Consider the following 13,889-nt stretch of genomic DNA (forward strand, 5'->3'; position numbering starts at 1 on the left):
GTGGGAGAGAAAAATCATTTGTTACCGTAACAAAAGCCCTTACTTCTTGTTTTTAAGAAGGTGTGAAGCACGGCAGTTGGGAGGATGAGGATTTTGAACATCAATTGATGCAGCAGTGTTTGTGGATTTGGCACCTGAGCAGCTTCAGCATCAGCCCATTTCCTTACAGCTCTCCCAACCGGTGTTACTCTGCAACCAGCAAAGATCACTTAACTTCTTTCCTCACATAGCTAGCGCTGTGTTTCAGTTGGATGCCTTTCTTTGTTTTCCATATTCATTAGAAATCTGTTGCAGACAGTTTTCTGTTTCTAAGAGGCAGTTTCCTTTTACTTTTAACATACTTGATCTCCTCTCCCATTACAGTGGCATTGGGGCAGGTCACCCATGCCGTGTGTTTCTGGCAGCTGCTTAAAAACAGCGTATAGACCCCAAACTCTACTGCTGAAACAAATTTAATCTTCAACATTAATAAGCAAATGGAAACACTTATCTTTGCCTGATAGATAAGGATTTTTTGGCCTTGCAATTCATTTAACTTGCTTCTGAATGGTGGGATTTAGTTATAATGTATGGTCTGCGGTAGTTACGTGACAGTGACTAATGCTGATGACCAGTCTGGCTAGCTGGGGTGGAAAACTGCTGTGCTGTCATGCCCTGACCACTGAAAGTAAAGCGGTTCTGGATGGCCCTTGCTTGGTAGCATGCTGTCAATTGGCTTCTTAATGACTCTCTTAAAGAATAAAAGCAAGAGCCTCCTGGAAAGCTTTTTTAGGTCTGTCCGTTCCTTGTTTCATTTACTGTGCGTCTTCCCTGCCCCCAGCTGTATGCTGTGTGCTGTCTCCAGGGTTTTCCTTCCTCCTTCTGCCTCTGCTCTTGTACCTTGTCCCTTCTCCACACTCGATTTTCTGCCCCACCTGACTGCTGTTCTTGAAATACACTGCTTAGTTTCCAATCCAGACTATTAATCTTTGTCCCACCTACTCGTGAGGCATGAAGGTTTTACAGGAGCCCATTAGCTGTTACCTCTGTACCTACCCTCCAAAGACATGGAGAAAAACGTTCTTCTGGGGCCAGTGACTGCTCTTTTTGCTAGTGTTGGCACCAGGCTCTGGTTGTAGGTCCCAGGCTTCCTATCTGCCCGCCTCGCCCTACAAAAACATCTGAAACCTTGAAGCTCTTTGCCCTTCCGCTCAAGGGAAGGAAATTTTGCTTCAAAATGCTTCTTATCCCAGAGGCTGCTGGGCGAGCAGAAGGGTGGTTGTCCACAGCCCATCCTGTCCTCTGTGCCTCGCTCGTCTCCAGTGCTCCGTGGGGTTAATCTCTCGGTGTGACTGCTGCTTGCTGGATCCTGACTGGTTTTAGGAGCAGGAGCGCGGCAGCAGAGCCGTCCAGTCGCCTTGAGAAGAAGCGGTGCTGCCGTACTCTTGTGAGGAGGGCTGTCGTAGCGATCACAAGGGCGAAACTCTTGATTCTGCAGTGGAGTGTGGCAAGCTGTGCTGGGAGGGTGGGGGTGGCTGGCAGGATGAGCTAGGCTATAAAGGGAGTGCTTTTCTTAGCCCTTATTTCTGCTGTCTTGCACCGGTGCAAATTCATACTGTACGTGTGCTGTACCATTGTTATTTTTCCAAAAAAACCCAAAAAAGCAACTTTCAGCACTAGTCCTTGCTCTTAGTTTCAAAACATGCGTTGCAGGCAAACACTTTCAGTGGGGATGCATGTAGACAACATATTCTGAGCCTTTGTTTGTTTGTGGGTATTCGGGGCACTACTCCATTTTCTGCCCTGTTCTCCCCGTACTTGCAGAGATTACTACTATCTGTGCCTGTCTGACCCGGCTGCACGCTCACATCTCAAAACCCACCCCCACCCGCCCCTCTTTACAGGCTTATTTTTCCTCTTGCTGTTTTCCTTCTGTCTGTCCTGCACCTTGGAAGGTTTCCAGCCGGGCTGGGTGGATGGGCTGTCCACTCTGGCCCTGCAGATCCCACCGTGCGTGCTCGCGGGCTGAGCCCTGGGGAAGCACGGGGGAGAAGCTTGATGCAGGCAGCCTGCAAATGCTGCCTTGTTTATGGGAGCTGCTTGTCTATGTTGGTGCAGACTGCAGTCTGGGGGGAGCTGGGAAAGTTTGTCTGGCATAAACTGCTAAAGCTGACAAAAGATTGTAGGGCTTGGGCTGTAATCGATAAAACACGGGGTATTTGGAAGCGAAGGTCAGAGTCCTTCCTTAGTTCACCCTGTTCTTTAAATATCCCAGCAGTTACTGATGGCTGCTGCAGTGCTTGGACACGGTGAAGAACAACATGGGCTTCAGTCCTCGGAGAGCCTCTGCTTTTATTTATTTGGATGCAGATCTCACACCCCTCTCCTGTGAGGTGTGCGGTTTTGGGGACCCTTTCCTTGCACAGGAGCCAGCATGTGAAATCCCTCATGTAGAGGCGTTGCAAAATGGCAACCTACATCTGCTTGTCTGGGAGATATCCCAGCGCCTGGTACGCTGCTGCTCTTGAACTCCTCTGCCTTAATGGGTCAAATTTAGCAATTCAAAATCTGGGTTGTGAGGTAATTAGGAGGGATAATGCCCACTTCTTCCTCTTAACACCCTGATAGAAAAGCATCCAGGAAGGACTCCTGGACCTCAAAGATAAGCTGCCAGCTGCCACAGAGACTATCAAAGGGTGGCTCAAAGTCAAGAGCAAACAGCTGATTTTTTATGGTTCTTGGGTTTTTGCTGTTGGTGACAGGAAGCCATGTTCCCCAAGCTGTTAGCTTCCTGTTTTATTTTTACACCCAGCCCAAGCAGATCAGCATGCCTATCACATGGGAGCTGGCTGCTTCTCTTGGGTTGTTCCTCAGCTGACCTAGAAAAGTGATTCTTTCCCCTTCTAAATTAATCAAGAAGTTGGGATGTATTTGCTTTCACTTAGTCTTAAAGATTTCAGGCATGTATCGTGCTCCTTGTTCTGAGCTGTTTACCCAGGTTTCCTCCTCTCTTTTGGAGGCAGATGATCTGAGAGGGAGCCGTTTGTTGCTTCCAACATTTCGGCCTGTTAGCAAAGATGATTTTTGTTAGTTCAAGGCACTGACCTGCACATAAGAGTTTTCTGTCCAAAGCATAACTTCCGGACACTTATGTTTTTGTCTTTTATTTTATTTTATTATTTTTTTTTAAAGAACTGGAAGTTTGTCCTGACTGTTGTACAATCAATCTTGACTTCTTTCTGAGCACACTCCAGTCCTGCATCCTGATTAGAGCTCCCTCAACGTTAAACTGCCATAGCAGGAAAACAATGGTCCAGTGTAAACCTTGGCCCCGGGGGATTTCCCAAGGGAAGAGGGGTGCAGCCTGCAGGATAAGGAACAGTCACCAGAAAGTTTCCTGGTCAGCTGCAAGCGCTTCCTGTTGTTTCAGGAGAGCCCTGCCTGCTGCTCTGGGAGGGAGGCACCAAACCTGCTTTGGTGTGCCTGGTTGTTTTGGGGTTTGGTTGGGTGTTCTGGGTTGGTTTGTGGTTTTTTTTTAACATCTCCAGTTCTTCATCCTCTCAGTTAAATCTCAGTTTAATTTATTGATCGCAAGTCTAAAATTTTTCTGAAGAAGAGCTTGTAAGACTCGCCAGAGACGCCGTGCGTGAGCACGGGAGGAAGGAGACTGCTCAGAAGCGGCGGATGGGTAGGAAGGGAACAACGGCTGTGGTAATGCCAGCAGCACCTTGCGTGTGGGCGAAGATGTGCAGTTTTCCATCTCTGCCTCTGTACCTGAGCTGGTGGGGCTTCGCTGTCACTGCAAGTCGTAGAACAGCAGGGTCTTTATTTCTGATGAACCGATTTTATAAGGGTGGGGAGGGGGGAAAGAAGGCTTATAAATAAAGCCATTTGAGAGCAGGAAAAACGAACACCATGGCTCTGGTGTGCCGGGAATTTGCGGTTGAGTAATCCTTTCCTGTTTCTTTTTTGGGTTGTTTTTCATCTTTCAGAACAGTGCCTGAAGCAGGTCCACCATGCCGTTAGTAACGAGGAACATTGAGCCAAGGCACCTGTGCCGTCAGACGTTGCCTAGCGTTCGAAGCGAGCTGGAATGCATGACCAACATCACCCTGGCAAATGTCATTCGACAGCTGGGCAGCCTGAGTGAGTACCATGGCGAGCCTGCGCGTTGCCCTCAGGAGTCGCTAGTGCTCTTTATTTAGCTCCCTTTCTACTCTCGTGTTCCTATTTCTCCCCCATCTGCCTTCCCTGGGTAATGCTAAAATGTTTTCCTAAAGAAATCTGATGCTAATTTCATATCCCTGGTCCCACTGCCTTCCTAGCTAAGAGAAAATGGGGAGGGGGGTGTGTGTATGCGTGCGTGTGTGAGAGGCTGCAGCGAAACTGCAGATGGAAGGATGGAGCACAACTCAGGCTTGTAAAATGGGAGGCTCTCCGAGCAGCCAGGATCTTGTGTCAGAGAATGTGCCTGTAATTGCACGCGCTACTAAATGGAGCTTGACTGTGTTGAATCTACACTGTGTCAGTAGTTTTGTTTTTTTTTTTTAATGAAAGATAATTAAAGCGCACATGCAGAAGCCGCCTGTTTGCCCCTGCTGTTTGTTGCGTTGCAAGACCCAAAGTCCCCAGCCTGAGCCAAGCGCTGCCTCTGGAGTATTGGGGGTTTGGGGCCGCTGGCTCAAATGGCAGCGCGAGCTATAAGCGATGCCTAGCTCAGCTCTCCAGTGGGCTGACCGATAGCCTTGTGAAGGCTGGAGGGAAAACATGGCCTTACATGCCGTAGAAGAAACAAAGAATTATTTGTGGTCTCTCCAGGATGAGTCCTTACTCTGTTGAAATGCTCTGGATTCTGATTAGCCACCTTTGCCCTTGAAGCCAGACTTTGAAAATCAAATTAATATATTGTTTAGTGGCTCCGTGGTGTTTGCAAGCACTTCTGCTTGCTCTGCAAAGCAAGCCCCTTGTCTTCCACCATAGCGTGAATGTGGCAGGGAAAGTTTCGGTGCAGTCTCTTTCCAGCAGTGAAGACCATGGCTGTCGCTAAAATCTGGGCCTGTGTTTGCTGCCAGTCGGTATCACATTCTGTTGGGTTGTAGAAATGTCACTGCACAGGCAAGGCCAGTCTCCCTGCTCGCGTTCAACTGGCCGTTGTTGTTCATTTGTTAAGTCTCGTAGCCAAGATGGTCGTGGAGTGTGAGTAAAATCCATCTCGTGCATGTGAAATGATGAGGAAGGAGGCAGTAAAGCCGTGCAAATCTCAGCTGCGGAGGAAGCTAATCCCAGTCCAAAGGCACACAGTGGGTTAGTGTGACAGAGCCGTGGTGGGATCCTTCAGGTTTAGACCTTCTTTGCACAGCTCAGATATTCAAAGCTTCTCTGCTTCTACCTCGTCAGAGAGGGTGAAGTGCTGGAAGCCAAACTGCAGCCTGGTTTCTTTATTGGGAAGGTACCCTGGGAGCCTCGCTGGCGATGTGGGGAGGGAGGTGCGTGCCGCTGGACCAATGGCAGGTTCCTCGAGGAGAGTGCTGGAGGGGAAACTCGGAGAGGTGGCTCTTGCTGACACTTGCGTGCTTGTCTGTGTGCGAGGGGAGCGAGGCGGGTGGGGAGGAAGTGCTGAGCACCATCTCTTATCCGCTTCCCTAGGGTCAGCAGTATTTTAAATGAAGCAATATTTAGGCTAACTGCTACAGAACGCTCGCGCCCAAATGACCAAACTCCTGCCCCCTCCTCCTTTTCTCTCTCTTACTTCTGAAAAATAAATCCGTTCCTTCCTCGTACGTTGAATATTACAGGAATGTAAAGCAGGTTCAGTAGGCTGTGACAGCCCTGTCAAGTGAATAATCAGCCATGCCTAGTGCACCACAGTCTCTTTACAAAGATGCAAACATAAATCTTGTCAAACTTTCATATTCCAGTGAGTTTACCCTTCGTTACTATCACAGCTGGTAGCACTTTGTATAAGTCGACTGTGCGTTTCTGTGTGATTTTATAGAATCCACAAGCTAAAGATGGAAAGACCTATTAAATCATGCTGTCTGTCTTCCTGCCAGTGCATGACAAAGATAATTCTGATTGTAAGCTGCACTTTTGCAGTCAAAGTAACTAAACCAAAAAATTAATCTCTGCCTTACCCCATCTAAAAGTGTACATGAAACACAGAACAGTATGTGGCATGCTGGATGGTAACTGTACAGGTGTGCTGACACAGGCAAGGGAATATGGAGCATCCCTTCTTCTCCCTCCAGTGTTAAGACTGGTATATGCAATGCTGTTTATATATTATTTTATGCTTGAAACGTCAGTGTTGCAAACAAAAAACTTTATTTTTTCCCTAGCGCTTGTTGCAGTTCCTAGTGAAATAGAGAAATTACTTTCAGTTCTCATTAAAGTAGAAACCAAATTGCAACTTTCTCTTTTTTTTTTTTTTTTTTTTTTTTCTGAGCTGTTGCTGGGAGGTCTCAAATTATCCCGTAGATAAATGTTCGCTCTCTGGTCGAACAGGAGATCTGGTCTTGCGCTGATGTTGAACACTGAGAGCACTTTATGAAACCTGGCTATAGCAGGAGCTACCTGGCCCTTAGGTCTGCAGAAATAAAATCCTTCTTGTGAGTGTGGGGAAAGCTGGTTGGGCTTGTTAATGAAGCGTATATGGAGTTTGTATTGTCTAGGAGAGTGGAAGGAGAAGGTCAGCTGAAGTTAACTTCCAGCATTTGCTTTCTACAAACACTTCAAGCTGGTATTGCCACCAGAAGGGGTGGAGGAGGTTGATTTTTAACCTGGCTGGTTCCCCGTACTTGGCAGTGTAAGGAGAACTGCATGGGAGTATGAACAAGTAGCTGATATGTCAGTTTAGATAGCTGTGAGTATTTTTGCAGCTGGGCTTCGGGGGATGCCCTCGCATTGCCTTGTGGAAGGGGTGCTTGTCTTTTCGATGTGACTCATTGCAGACAACCAGATTTTTCAAAATTGCTGTTAAAGTTAGGCTTCCAACTGGTTATCCTTCCCTGAATGTTGGAGGGGATCTTTAGGAGTAACAGATTCCAGAACAAACTGTTGACCATATGATGATGCACTTCAAAACCAGACTGCTTATTGGGAGCAGCCTTGTACTCAACAGCCGTGGCTGGAAATGTTTCCCATCAGTGGGAGCTCCATGGGCCTGTGTCTGCTGTCAGTGCCAAGTCTGTTCTGATCAGCCTTGTCCTCAGAGTGGTTAGGGCTCCCTGTCTTGGGTTATGCCTGAGAGGAGAACAAAAAGATGGTTCTCGTCATAAGTTCGTGGTTTTTTTTTTTTCCCCAGTTCTCCCATCTGTCTACCTGTGGTCATCTCTTGTTGCGTGCATAGATTTTTAAACTCTTAAGGACAGGGGATATCTTTTTGTTACGCTTCTAAGTGGTGCAGCGAGCTCCTCATCCAAGCCCCTAGGCACTCTTGCAGTCCAAAGGATGGATGATGTTTGTCATAGCAGCCCACTGGGCAATCCAAGCTGTTAAAGAGAGAATATCCTTGTTTGAGAAGTTCCCCTTTGGTTTTGATTTAGAATAAACGTGAATGCATCAATTTTTCAGACACTGCCACCTGAAGGAACAAAAGGGTCAGTGCTTTCGTCTGTGGTTGGAGCTCAGGCTTTAGGATCAAGGACTGGGTCTGCTCTCTAGTTCCAGAGTACTTTGAGCTTGTAAATATGTGCCAGTTACCCTGGAGGCAGGCCTGCTGGAGACTGGGAGCCTTTGAGATTCTCCAGAGCAATAAAAATCTAACTGTATTTGCTTGTGTAATAAACACGACAGCAGAGAATCTTAAAGGACCTACAGACCCATGCAGATTCAGACCAGTACAGTGTTGTCAGCCCTCTTTATTTCGTTACTTTAATAATGACTTGAAAGTATGTCTTGATTGTTTCTTTATTGCTTGAAGATCCCTTGGAAATGTCAGGTTTTGGTGGAGCAGAGCGTTTTCTTCCTGGATGCTAAACTCAACCCTGACAAACTTGAAAAGAAGCGTGGTTCGGTCTGTCTTTCTTTCTTCTTTCTTCAAGAACACCCACTGGGAGACTGAATATGGTCTGATGTGGCTCACAAGGGTAATGTGGACACTTTAATATTCCAGGTAAATTTGCAGAAGACATATTTGGAGAGTTGTTTACTCAAGCCAACACCTTTGCCTCACGGGTGAGCGTTCTAGTCGAGAGAGTTGACCGCTTGCAAGTCAAAGTCACTCAGCTGGATCCCAAAGAGGAAGAAGGTAATGGAGTGGAGCGCAGTCCTTGCAGACCAAGCGTGCTATAGGTTCTCATTGAGTCAGCGTGGTCGGTTCGTGCGCACAAAATGAACATGACACTGCGATGGGTGTTGGAATGTCTCCTCTTGGCCTAAGAGGGACAGTTTCCAGAAAAAGCACCGTGCTGCTCATGTCATGTGGATATAGCCTTTCTGGCCGAGTCTAGATTGGCTTGTTAGCAAAGTCTCCGTGTGGAAACTGGCTTTTCAGCAGTTTGATAGCGGTGCGCTTCTCAAGGCTTGGTCGCAGGAGTTCAAAACCATATCGGCAACTCTCAAGAGAGCCGTGTCTATACAGCAGTGGATCTTGGCACGGCATGATCTGAAATTTGCTGAGTTTCCCAAGAGATCTGTGGGAAAAGGAACCTGACCTTAAGAAGTGCTAAGCATGCCAAGAACTCCAACTGAAATCAGATGTTCACTACTTGGTCTTCAGTGTCATTGGCCTGGGTCAGGCTGTTCTTCACTTGCTCTCTCCTCTTTCTTACAGTCTCCCTACAAGGCATTAACACCAGGAAGGCCTTCAAAAGCTCCACTACTCAGGACCAGAAGCTCTTCGACAGAGATTCTCTCCCCGTGCCTGTCCTTGAAACCTATAGGACCTGTAATACTCCTCCACCTCTCAACATTCTCTCACCTTACAGGTATGGCTGCAATACCTTCTTGGCCCGTTGCTCCCTTGCGGAGGAGTACCTCTTCCTCCCAACCTGCCAAGGAGGTCATTTCCCACCTGTGCTGTATTGAAGTAGCCGTTTACGATGGGAAATTGAGTTGCTAAACCGAGATCCACCAGGAAATCTCCGTCCTCCGGATTACACGAAACTTTGCTTTTGGGGCTGTACAAATGAACGTAGCTAGAAAATTATATATTTGGTTACCTGCTGTCAGTTTTGTGACTGCCTTGGGGCAAGGCTTGGCTGGCACTGCATAAACATGCTAGGTGTTGTGCAGATGATGCATTTTTCTTGTGCTTCTCTGTAGCCCCATGGCTCCTCTCCAGAAAGCCGCAGTGCAAACTGCAGAGCATACATCTGTAAATGGCTCTCACCCAGGTGGGTGCAGCTGACTCCTGTAGATCTGGAGATGCTTTCTGTGGCCTTCTGTGCCTGGTCCGAGACATCCGATGTGACCTACGCTGGCTATGTACTCAGTTCTCCTGAGCAGTCCCACTCTGATTTCATCTTGTAGGTAGTAGAAGTAAAGGGGGTCAGAATACAGAGACTTAGCCCACATCCATAAATATCTTTTGAACAGGTAAAAAGTAATTACAGATAGCTGGAGGCAGCTGTCTTCTGCCAGACGCGGCTGCACTGCAAAGTAGGAGGAGAGTGTGTGTGTGTGTGCGCACTCACTTGTGAGTTTCAAGGACGCTGCTGGTCTGATTTAGGGTTCCTGAGCTGGAGAAGGCTTGTTGGTTTTTTTTTTTTCACACCAGAAATACAACACAAACAAGTGGGAGTTGAAGTGACAGACCTGCTGCTCTCCTGGTGATTGTTCAGAGCAGTTGAGCCCTTCAGGTGCTGAGTAATGGGGAGTTTGTGTGAGGGCAAAAGCGGTGGCAAGTGGGAGAGCCAGGAAGAGTGAGGCTGTGGGTTTGCAGCCTGTTCTAAAATGGGGGACAGAGGTGAGAGCGGTGTGTTTGACCTACTCGCTGCAGACTTTTAAAACTGTCATCTGGGGTTGTGCTTTGTGTTTTCTTTGGGCTTCAAACAGATGCATGACTTGGTTCCTGTTTGTGTGTTTTTCTTTCCCCCTCCCTGTTCTAGGGATGATGGCAAAGAGGCGCTTAAATTCTACACAGATCCTTCCTATTTCTTCGACCTTTGGAAAGAGAAAATGCTTCAGGACACCAAGGATATTATGAAAGAGAAGCGGAAACACAGGGTGAGGAAATAGGAGATCTCTGCCCATAGAGGCATGTCGGGGAAGCATAGGAAGTGGGAAGTGTTAATAAATCTTGGGCTCCAAAGTTGCTATCCAAAATCCAGGTTTTCTCTCTTATACTCTTTAGGGATCAATTCAGTGAAGTTTTTATCTGGTTTGCTCTCATCCTTGTTAATTAAAAAAAGAAAACAAAGATACCCTTAATCTGTTTTTCCAAATGCCACTGTCTTTGTATGGTTATAATGGCTTAATTTGTAGTCCTCAAACATAGCGCTGGTGCAGTCTGCAGGGGGGAAAGTTGTGTTGGAGTCTTTTCTGCACTTCTGATGCTGCAGAGGGGGTCTGGTTGGTGTTGAAGCAGTGCAAATCCCACTGCCCCAGCACTGCAGCGTGTAGAGTGGTGTAGTAAATTCTACCGTGGAAGAGTAAAGAAAGGAGAAAATGTCCCTTCAGGAGTGCAAAGCCAGGGCCTGATGTTAAATCAGGGGCAAGCAGGAGGCTTAACAAAACCATTTAAGCTGAAAAGGCCAGGTAGAGTTGCTGGTTTGGTTGCCTGGGGATTTGGACCCATGTTTACCAACACTGAAACTTACACCATAAAAGATTCAGTTTGAGCATACTTTATTTAGCTTTTGAGCAACTGGAGTATTAAATATCAAACCAGATCATGATTTTTCAATTAAAATAACACAGGAGAGATTTAGAGCACGTTAGAATGCAGAGCGCAAGGGTGGCTAAAGCCCGTTTTTTTGTAGACGAGTGTCCATATTGCACCCCAAAGCACTTAACAACAGCAAGGTGATGGTGAGATTTGGCAGTCTTGACACAGAGGTCAAAAACTGAATTGATATGGGAAGCTGAGCTTTCACTCTGCCCTCAAGGTGGTCGTGCCAGGGAGTAACGATGGCATCAGTGTCTGGGCTGCACCGGGGAAATCTGATGTCTGTCTGTTTTGGTTTTTTTTTTTTCTTTTTTTTTTTTATGCTATCTGTGCTCCAGCTTCTTTGTATGGGAGATCTTTGGAGCTTGCAGCAGTTGGGAAAGTAAATTAAAAATCCTTGCCCTCTTTGAGAATGTATCTTCTTGAAACTGCTACGGGTCTGTCATATCCCTCCCTATTCCCAGTGAGTTTAAAGCGAAATAAGGCTTCTGTCTGATTCCTCCTCCCTTAGAAAGAGAAAAAAGAGAATCCGAACCGAGGAAATGTGAATCCGCGGAAAATCAAAACCCGGAAAGAAGAGTGGGAGAAGCTGAAAATGGGACAAGAATTTGTTGAGTCAAAGGACAAACATGGCCCTGCTGGGTAAGCAAGTCTGGGGCTCTCTGCTCAGCTCCCCAGTGAGGGGGAGCGGGCGGGCGTTGTTGATTGTAATGCAGTTCACCCTGCTCTGCAGCTTCTCCAGATCCGCTGCACAGTGCGGATCGATACTGCCACTAATCAGATTCTCCAAAGTAAATCCGTCTGCTGATTTAAAATTTGCTAAATACATCAGGGAGCTGCACGGTTTGAACAAGGTGGCAGGAACAGCTTTTGTAGCAAGTCTGCTGTCGGCTGCCTGTTTTGTGGGCATGGAAGTGTTGAGAGCTTTGGCTCCCTACCCCATCACGATGCCCTTCCCATCACACCTAGCCTCTGGGCCGTACGCTGAGGAGTGGGGTGGCATCTCGGTGGTATTGTGTGACTGCTTTGTTACATTTCGCAAATGGCTCTTCACACCCTAAAGTTGAAGCGGGGGCTGTCCCCATCCAAGTATTTCGAGCTACAGATCTCTCTTCAGCGCTTCTGGCTTGGGAATTCATTTAACTTTTGACACCAGCAAGGCTGGAAGCAGACAGAATTCCCCACAATGCACTTCTCGCTTGCTCTCTCCTTGCAGCTTCCTTTCATACAAGAAAAATCTCTCTTTAAATCACACTCTCCAGCTAAAAATAAAACTTGCTTTTAGTTTAATAGGAGAGAATCGAGCAGCACAACAGCACCGTTTTCTTGCTCCTCTCTTCTCTCATGTGAGCATGTTCATGCATTTGAATTCACTTGAGGTCCAGAGCGCCCACAAATGGGGTGGTTCCACCACCCCACAGGGAGATGAGCTCATTAAAAGTTCAGTGTGAGAGTGGCCTCTTGCTCTGGTACCATTTCAGTTTTGGATACTTGCTTTTAATGGCATCACTGTTTCTTGGGTTCCTTTTTGATATTCTATTCTCAAGCTTATTTTTTGGCATCTTTGAGTGCCTCCTTTTTTTTTTTTTTTTTTTTTTCTTTTGCCATTGATGATGCCCACTGTAACTGGGAGTCCTTCAAGTCCAGGTTGGTCAAAATACTTTTATAAGTGTTTTTTTCTATAATCAAATATTAAGAAAAAGTATTTTTTATTTTGGTGTTTTCTTGTTCACTAAGATATATACTCATGCTGTTCTGGTGTGTGATAGCCATAAACAAACATGAGAGCATATGGACAAATTCTAGCTGAAGAATTATGCAGAGCAAACTAAAACAGCTGGACATGGTTCTTCAGATAGGATGCTTTGAGAAATAGAGAGTTGGGTTGTTTTTTTTTTTTCTTTAAATACTGCTTTAAGGTTTTGTGTGTCCTGTTGTGGTGGTTGATAAGGTCCCACCTAACAGCAGGTCCCACTGTGCTGGGAAAAGCCATTCCTGCTAGAAAACCTCATTTCTAAACCTTGCAGGTTGATCCATCCACGTGGTTAATATGACTGCTGGTCGGTGGTTGAACTGCTGCACTGTGGTTTGTTGTAACCCTTCCAGGAGGCAAAGCTGTTGCGAGCGAGGGGAAAAATGAGCTTTAGACATTGCCTTGAACTCTTTAAATAAATTGCTTGTCTTGCTTTCGCTCAGGTACCCCTCTAACGTGGTGTATCAGAATGGCAGCATCGGTTCAAACGAAAGCATGGACGTGAACTGCTACCCGCCACCGCCGCAGACTGACTCTATTGTGCCACCACCTCCTTCGTTCCCAGATGACAGCCTGCCTCCACCCCCGGTGGAATTTAGGTAAGCCTACGGGATCCCTTCTGTCACCAAGGAGTAGTAGGTGGTGTAAAAGGATGACATGAGACAGGCTGAGATAGTTCAGCATAGCTTCCTAACGGGTGTTGTACGGGAACCAGAATGCTCCTGTCTGGAGGGAAAGTGCAACTGCAGGCAGGGACGGAGGCACAGGCAGCACAGCTCTCCGTAAATCCCAGCCACTGCCGTTCTTCACGTATAGAAGGGGAAAATGGGCTTGGGTGAGAACTAGAGTAAATTTACTTTGCTTTCAAAAAGACCAGGATCCCAATTAATGGTCTGGCTCCATTGCATGGGTTTTCCAATGCAGTTGCTCCAGAGCGTGTAACTTACGTTCCTGATAGAGCTTTGCAAAGAGTGGCTTCTTTCACCCTTTTTTTTTTTTTTTTTTTTTTTATTTTTACCGTTTGCCCTATGATCTTTGACAAACACACAACATGGGCGCTGAAGATGTAGATGTAGTTAAATTTAAAGGACTTGTGCACACCAGCTGACTTCTTCCCAGAGATGCTGGTGCAAGTTCAGGGCAGCTGCTTTGTATCAGATGAAATGGTGACTTCTAGTCACCTCTAGAGATGAGAATTATGTTCCAACAGTGGCTCAAGACGCAAAGAGTGAAACAAGAGAGTAGCCTTTTTTTTTTTTTTTTTTTTAAAGGCAGTAAAATAGAGTCAAGAGTAACAGGAGGAAGTGTGTCTGATAGACGGGACTGCGT

The 13,889-nt window shown here is 46.6% G+C and overlaps 1 protein-coding gene across 4 annotated transcripts in view; it reads left to right on the top strand.

The window, feature by feature from the left end:
- The window catches only part of WASF2 (WASP family member 2), a 33,948-nt gene that overhangs the window by 13,300 nt on the left and 6,759 nt on the right, over positions 1–13,889 (top strand). For 2 of the 4 annotated variants that reach the window (XM_080379180.1, XM_080379183.1), the window contains exons 2-7: positions 3,972–4,125; positions 8,093–8,227; positions 8,753–8,906; positions 10,029–10,146; positions 11,319–11,449; positions 13,004–13,159. In XM_080379180.1, the coding sequence (XP_080235306.1) occupies positions 3,996–4,125; positions 8,093–8,227; positions 8,753–8,906; positions 10,029–10,146; positions 11,319–11,449; positions 13,004–13,159 (824 nt within the window). In that variant the 5' untranslated portion in view covers positions 3,972–3,995. Of the gene's footprint in view, positions 1–11; positions 3,668–3,737; positions 3,762–3,971; positions 4,126–8,092; positions 8,228–8,752; positions 8,907–10,028; positions 10,147–11,318; positions 11,450–13,003; positions 13,160–13,889 lie in introns of those variants that run through there. The other 2 variants (XM_080379181.1, XM_080379182.1) reach the window with 2 other exon arrangements.

This window comes from Falco punctatus, assembly GCF_963210335.1.
Source record: "Falco punctatus genome assembly, chromosome: 3".
Taxonomy (NCBI): Eukaryota; Metazoa; Chordata; class Aves; order Falconiformes; family Falconidae; genus Falco; species Falco punctatus.